The sequence below is a fragment of the Trematomus bernacchii genome, unplaced genomic scaffold, assembly GCF_902827165.1.
Source record: "Trematomus bernacchii unplaced genomic scaffold, fTreBer1.1, whole genome shotgun sequence".
In the NCBI taxonomy this organism is placed as follows: domain Eukaryota; kingdom Metazoa; phylum Chordata; class Actinopteri; order Perciformes; family Nototheniidae; genus Trematomus; species Trematomus bernacchii.
In genome coordinates, this window is record NW_022987527.1 from 292,352 (window position 1) to 300,495 (window position 8,144).

General features: G+C 44.4%; 1 protein-coding gene across 1 annotated transcript; it reads right to left on the reverse strand.

Moving 5' to 3' along the window:
* Positions 1–5,028: 5,028 nt before the first annotated feature.
* cited4b (Cbp/p300-interacting transactivator, with Glu/Asp-rich carboxy-terminal domain, 4b) lies at positions 5,029–7,941 on the reverse strand. The gene is made up of 2 exons (XM_034120842.1): positions 7,711–7,941; positions 5,029–6,834 (listed from the first exon to the last, which is right to left on the reverse strand). Exon 2 carries the CDS (start codon positions 6,823–6,825, stop codon positions 5,941–5,943), a length of 885 nt encoding a protein of 294 aa, XP_033976733.1. The 5' UTR covers positions 6,826–6,834; positions 7,711–7,941; the 3' UTR covers positions 5,029–5,940.
* Positions 7,942–8,144: the final 203 nt, after the last annotated feature.

An 8,144-nucleotide genomic window follows, 5' to 3' on the forward strand; every position in this document is an offset into this window, starting at 1 on the left:
CAGTGATACTGGGGACTTTGGGGGAATTCTCCCCTTGATATTTACCAACAATGCTGAGCAGTCATCTGCATCCACTGTCTTCGCCCCAGCAGCCGTACAGCATGTCGAGCAGAGAGACAGTTTCGGTATGAAATGGGAGTTTTGCGGGCCTGCAGATCACTCATAACTGTTAGAAAAAAACGACTTTCTTAGGTCTTGATTTCTGCAGAATTAATGCCTTCCCATAACGTGACACCTGAAGCTGTCGTGTTATGCAGAGAAATACCGTTTTGTCTGCAGAACAAGCCTGGCATTTTGCACTCTGCAGGCAAGTGTGGGCACAGTTTAGGAGAAGCAATAGAAAAATAAGATGCTCGCCAGCCACTTTATCTCCAGATCTCACCAGAATACCCAGCATGCCTTTGGGCTGACAGTTGAGTTGCCTTGGGGTGAGGGTCCTGCTGGCCTCGTGCCTCGGAGCACAACATGGTGTCTTTTAATTTCTTTGTCAGGTTGTTCTTTTGTAGATGATAGTACAGTATTGTGAGGACCATGGATATAATCAAACTGTTACTGTAAGGTTTATTTATTTATTTGCATTCATTTTATATATTATAATAGACGTTAACTCTAGTGAGCTCCACACAACATTTTGGACTACATTGTTTTGTATTTGTCACCAGTAGAACTAAGCATCTGGTTCAAATAACCAAATAATGAGGAATTGAAAAATGAAAAGCACACCTCTGAGGAAGCCTAACATCTCAGGGAAAGCCACCTTTAAACCCAAAATATGTTTTGATATCCTCATAACACTGACAGCCATGTCTAGCTACATATTTTTAGAAATTCTTAAATCATTACCTTGTATAAATGAGGCTGCTGACCTGCTCTGCTTGCTTGTCTCCAGAGACTTTTGACTGGGAGATAATATCTGCTAAGACAGTTGTCTTGACAGCCCTCACCCCAACACGCTCACCCAGCCAGCCTCGTGCCTACAGATGGTGTGGGCCGGATAATGTCAGGATTTTCCTACCAGGAAAATGTTGGTCACACGACAGCACGGGTATTATCTATCCACGAGTGCAGAGTGCAGAGAAATATGCACGGATCACATATAAACACATCAAAACTAAATACATGGATGAATATGACATGCATGATTTTCCTTGGCATTAACACGTTGATATTAGAATATATGGATATTTCCCCGGCTGCAGGATAACACAAAGCCTCACAAGAACTGCTCTCTTGTATTAATTCCACCCCCAGCCTATAGCCTGTTACTCTGTCTTTGGTAGCATGTGCTTGCCACTGTCACCAGATTAGCACGCAGGCTTAAAACCCCGCTCACAAAGACACTGTGTACTGAACATGGTCTGTGCTAATACTGTTTCCCATTATTCCAAGCTACAAACCTGTAACTCTCCCCACAGTATATCCCTGCTCACAATAAACCAGGCCAAGTCAAATCAAATTGTGAGTACAAGAGGTGAGCGCAATAACATGAACCTGAATGTTATTAAGACTGCCAGATTCACCTCTACATTCTATTGACGTGTACAGTGTCATGGCAAAGATATCTTGCTGACACATTATCAAAGAAATGTAAGCTTCGAATGGGTTGTATTTGCTTTGGATTTGGATTTATTTACATTGCACAAGTTTTGTTATTATCTCTTAAAACTGAGAGTTTATTTGATCTAATTTCTATGACTGAATCAGTTACAATTGCATGATTTCCATCTGCTAATCCTTGCAGTTGAAAAACTAACAAATTAAAAGACAAAAAGGTTTGTGTTGCAAGTTCATCTCTCCTGGGTATGTGCTGGCACAAAGGTTAACTTTGTGCCACTGTTGCGAAACCGCAGCTCTGCTCAGTTTGGCTCCACTGTGCAAATCACACAACCCTTAAATATTTACCAGCGTTAGACATTGTTGGGACACCTCGATGTGTTTGAGCCGGCTCGACGGAGAAGTGTCAGCTGTGTGCAGGAAAATAAATTATTTACACCCCCTCCTTCTACTTCAAAGCGCTGGCAAACCATTCAACCTCAGATTTGGGGAGGGGGGGCCGGAGGAGGAGTTGCCAGTCACTAAGCAACCTGTGTGTCACCTGCCCCGACATGCCAAAATCAGCAACTCACCTCTGGAGACTGCATTCACGAGGTACATGGCGGCATTTCAAGCCTCCTCAGCAGGATTTCATATGGAAAACCAAACAATTACAGAGACGCTGCTAAAATATGCTGAGAAAAGAGTGTGATGTGTTTATATGGTTTTTCCCTTGTGTGAAAAAAGGGAAAGTTGCTTCGAAGATGCTGAGCTTTACTAAAAAGCCCCGGAGCAGAATCACAGTGCAACAACTGATGTTTTCCAAGCCTGTTGCATTCACATATCTTTTTATATGATAGTGCTTTATGATGGGAAGATGAGGCTAAGGGAGGGAACCATATGACTTCATGTCAGATGGAGAAACGAGGTGACTGTTCAGCGAGAAAATCAGGAAGTTCGGCATGAGCAACGTGTCCACTGGATGAACCCTGCCCTGAGGGAGCTGATGTTTATTTGCCCCCTGTCAGCACACATATACTCATACACCACTACACATACAAACATTCACAAGGTTTCTACAAAACGTGCCAAAAACCTCCAAAATCTCTTGTTAAAGCAGACAAGCTCAAACCTGTACCCTCTTCACACAATCTTCACACAGAGATGGAGACATGCCCCTTGTTGTCAATAAATAACTCATCTTGGAAACTCAAGTTTTCCTCTCACTTTGTACTCACCATCAGGTCATTCACACTTGGGGATTCTTGGTCTTTTTTTTTTTGCATCTCAGAAATAGCACACAGTTCAGTCTCACTCTTCACTTTCAAGATGACACATTTCCAGCACATCTTTAGTATGTAGTCATTTCCAAATGTACTAATTTGATTTTAAATAATGGATCCACCGTTATCTACATGGATAATGTATGGTGTAAGGATCACATTGACCAGAGATGAGACATGAATCCTTTATCTCGCCCTGACTCCACACTGATATTGAGGTATCCCTGTTAGCCTGTTTGATCAGGTTGTGTGCGGATGTGTGTGTGCATTTGAAGACCTGGCCATGCGTGACAACACCAAAATGACCACCTATCCATCACTGGCGCTAGGGCCCGAGTTACCACGAGCTCAGGCATCGCACCAGCTGGACAAAAAACCACTAGACAGCGCTCAATGCATAGACTAATACAGTTCAGAAAAGTGTATTTAGCATACCTCGCTTGATGTTTTATTGAAGGGTTTTAAATGGAATCATAAAAGTGTTGTGGGAAAAACCCACCACCTAATTTCTAAATCGTAAACCAGGGAGATCCTAACATTCTCTCTCGGCATCTCTGTATTTCTTGTCTCTTTCACTTTGCCTCTCTTTCAGAATGTGGCTTTTGGTCTCTGACTTATATGGAGAAACCGGCAAGCTGCCACAGGAAGACAGTGTTGCATTGAGCAGTTGATGTGGGTGGGCTGAAAAACAAGAGAGTAAGAAGAGCAGAAGTAACTGTAAACGTCTCCGAGTGTCCCACCCTGCTTAGCATGCGTCTAGACTGGCCTCTGTGAGGCGGGCGGCAGTCATAACAAGGGATTGGGATAGCAAACAGGGCTGTTTAGCAAAGTTAACCATTCGTCTATGGAGTCACAATCAAGAAAACAAAACCTCTGCATTTAATTGGGGCTAAACAAGGAGCTCCCAGTGCAGCGTACAATTATGAGATATATGAGGCGACAGAGTTCTGACAGCGTGCCAACATGCCCCATGTGCCACACACCAGAAGACCATCTCACCAGATTGGCACTGAGCAATGGACCTGCAACCGTTACTAAGCAGTGTGCCAAGGCTGTTGGCCTACTTATGAGCTATTCTCTTGACAGTGCAAAGCCAAGAAAATCCACACACACACACCCTTAAGCTAGTTACTTGAAACAAGCCCACAGTATTCAGGCCCTAGTATTTCAGTTTGGATCATCCATCATGCCGTGTTTCCAATTGAGCACATCACACAATTGGATAAATGAAGAGTTGAGGCTGCTTTAAGGGCAGAGTCGACTCAAAAATTGAGCAATCGGTAGTTCCTATTTCTAGCCGTGCTCTCATTTTCCCCGCGTTACTCACTAAAGATGCCTTTGTTGACAATGTGAAAAGCTAGACACGGTGATGACATTCCCAACATGACCTCAATCAAGCATTTTCATAGCCCGCAGGCACATAACAATCCAACTAAGTCATCCACCACAGAGATTCTCTTTACCCTCATTTCATAATGAATGCAATTATATGAACAAAATTGTTTTTTCTCCTTCAAATATCTGTAGCTGAGACTGGAGTTTTTTCTGAATTTGAATTACAGTATTATTATTTAAAGCCAATTCTCTGACCATTCACTGGGGGAGAAGGGAAAAAGCAGTACTGTCTTTGAGTCGGGGCTTACAAGCTTTAAGTCAGTTAAACCCCCATCAAGGTAGGCATTCTTTGGTCATTTCACCTCCCCCATCCACACACACACATTACTCTTTACACACAGAAAAAGAAACAAATGTTTGTGGTGCTGTAGAGGAACCAGTGTTATTCAAATCCTGCTTTTGTGAGCCCACCAACCTTTGAATGAATATCTTGCCATTAAACCGGCTATCTTGCAACCTATAATGTCAGCGCATGGCATTTGCTTAGATAAGCAGCAGGATAAAATGTTGTAAGCATATTTGACTGTTTTTACCTGAGATGTGACATATAATACAGCTTGCTAACCGTCAGTCATTATCGCTGTGTGTCAATCACGTTCCTATCAGTGACATTAATAGTGGAAATAACAAGTTAAGGAAAAGATATTGGAACACCGGGAGATGTGGAGTAGATATATATATCCTTTTCAAATAGCATTAATATTGTAGCTGTATAAACATTTCCCCAGAAAGAAACTGAGGTTTCCCTTCACCCGCAGGTTAACTTAAGCACTTAGCTAGCGCTCCACTGCCCGGGGGAAGAACTGTGCAATGAATGGAAAAGCAGGCCACATTTCTATCCAGGCCATCTTTATTGATCCTCAAACCCCCTTCACAGAGACCATCCCCCCATCTTGACCACAAAAAAAGGGGACAATATAAACAACCAATAAATAAGAATCTGCGCGATTAAGGCGGTTCTACATCTCCAATAGAACACAACAGTGTGGACATGTTGGAGTTATACAGCTTCATACAGAAAAAGCAGTAGATTTCATAGAGAACATCACATCTAAAAAAGGCAGCACTTAACCAAAAGTGAACCATTTTTAAAATAGGGATGAGGCTCCCATTCAAATGAGTTAGCTTTGTACTTCCATTGTGTCTGACTTGTGATAAAATGCAGGCTCTTTTTTTAGATGACCTTGCCATCTGAGCTCATTTAAATACTATGCCAAATAGAATGGGAACACAAACTTGAGCTGAGAACTTCATTTAAATGTTCTCCCCCATCCGACTCTCAGAATTATTTTTTTAGACCACCTGGTTCCCAAACTGGAGATGGTGGCTGTTCTTTATATCAGTTTTCTCAGACAGGAATAAATAAATACACCCTTTTACTGTTAAACTGTCTTGGAGTCCGGGCTAGGAGGCTACACAGTGTCATAGCATTGTTCAGAGTGGCTTTAAAGAATTTCAGCATTTCTTTGTTACATTCATGTCCAGGAAATGGGAGAGGTGGAGCTCTGTCTGAAGCCAACCGCCCTCTGGCCACTCGCACATGTGAGACTCGAGCACTGTGTGTTCCCTGTGGATATCCAGAGTTCTCTTCTGTGCACCCTGTGACCCAACTGGGCTTGGCTGTACAGGGAGGTGTTCACTAAATAAAAAGTGATAAGCACTCTGCGTCCATCCTGGACAATTCTCACTCTTCTGTCTCCATATGTGCTCCTTCGTTACTCAGTTCCTCTCAGCAACTGACAGTGCTGGGCTGCTGTTTGCTGACAAAGTCTGAAATAAAGTCAAACTCATTCTGGCCAAGGAAGAGTTCTGGCAGCTCTTGGACCCGATCCAAGCCCAGCTCCATGACCAGCGAGGTCAGAACCTCCTCGTCAATCATATCTGCGTCCATGCCGTTTAGGGCCAAAGCGGGTCCGGCCATGTGCTGCATGTTAGCCAGCTGGGCCGGGTTCATGCGGTACTGGGTCGTAGGCCCCATGTGGTTCCCACCCATAGGTCCCAGTGGGTGCCCATGGTACTGGGTGTTTAGTTTTTGCAGCTGCATGCTGGCCATGAGTTGCTGGGACGTTAACCCTCCATTCATGAACTGTTGCTGCTGCTGCGGGTGTGCCTGCTGCTGTGGATGCGGCGCCTGCTGCTGCTGCTGTTGTGGTGGTGGTGGTTGTTGTGGTTGTTGTTGTTGTTGTTGTTGTTGTGGGTGCTGCTGCTGCTGTTGTGGGTGCTGGGCCTGTTGCTGGTGCTGTTGTGGATGCTGTTGTTGCTGTGGGTGCTGCTGTGGATGCATGTGATGCTGCTGCTGAGGGTGATGTTGCTGGGGTTGACCGTTATACATCATGTTACCAGAGGTCATCTGGTGGTGCCCCATCTGGGCCCCGTTCAGCTGTCCGTTCATGGGTCCAGCCACCATGCCCTGCCGCTGCCTCATGGCCGTCTCCATGTTGGCCTGGGCGCCGCCGTAGTGCATCATCTGGCCGTTGGGCATCGCCCGCATGCCCTGCTGGGTGGCATGCTGCTGGTGACCTGCCTGCAGGCCGCCATTCATGCCCATCCTGTAACCGTGGATACTAGCGCCTGCTGAGTTGTGGTTCATGGGCATCATCAGATGGTCTGCCATGCCTCCTGTCTAGGAACAGAGAGGAGAAGCTGTTAGTGGAAGATGTTCTGAAGCAGTAAAGGGGGCGGCTACTGGATCATGACTGATGTAGCATTAGCAGCTGACCATGTGAACCAGTATTACTAGAACACTAGCACATACATAATCGTATTAATAGTACCATGTGTGAGATGTGCAGGAAATGTTACATTGCTGTGGGTCAAACCAATTTTATTCCCACTTCCTATAGTGACCACACAATTCGTCTTCATTGAAAACGATAATATTTTCCATGTAATGTCACAAGTCCAACTAAACGCTTCCGGAAAAAGATATATGCACTATTGTTGTGCCAATTGGCGACTACTGAGAACCTAACTCGTTGGTTTAGTCTTCTTAACAATCTCACGTCTTTGTGCCAAAGAATGAACGCCCAGGTCGGAATAACAGGTTAACATACATTGTTTGGGTGCATTTTTCAAACCAGATAATTCATGCACGACGGGATCGACAAAACGGAGGAAAATACATGCATCGTGTAATGCATTGCTTAAAACCTAATCTTTGTTGCATGTCAGCTGAGGCGGAAAAATCTGTTACATTTTACGCACGTAAGGTTGCAACAAAGAACACTGACATCATGCAACATCTCCCCAACAGCTGAATCACCACATTTCTAACAGGGCACCGAATCCAACAAAGGTTTCGTTTTTTTTACGATTGCTTCTAAACGATTGGTTTAAATCTTTGTATTCAATCATCATGTTCCCTGTAGCTTAACACTATTCATCTGTTTAGTCGCGAATTTAAAACAAGGCAATGCAAACAATGGAGCAGCAGCCCCGGAGACCACCACAGACCAAAAGCCCAATTCTCCTACAAATGCATCCGTTAAAAATCACTTACCCGTGTCCGCTACGTTTTCACAAAGTTACGCGACTTTGCTTCGGCTCCGTTTATTTAAACTGTGTTCCTCTTCTCCTCTGAATTACAGTATATATTCCACAGGGTTACGCTTCATGCTCAAGCGGGGACGGTGTGCACAAAGACTGCCGCATCAGATCTTGAAACGACTGCCTATTTTCTGGGTCAACTCAGGGATTATGTACATCTAAAAAGCTCAGAGGAAGGCAGTCGGGGAGAGGTGGAGCCTCGGTCCTGCCTCTTCTTTGTTCCTATTGGCCCCTACTTAATAGAATTGTGCATGGGCGTAGAAAAACAGGGGCTGTTGGAGAACTGTGACACAGTAGCCAATTTAAATACCCTCCTCCCCACTGTTTCTTTTTGAAAGAATATTTGGACGTCTTGTTTGTCTTCATAAGTATCTGCTGCTCCTGTGG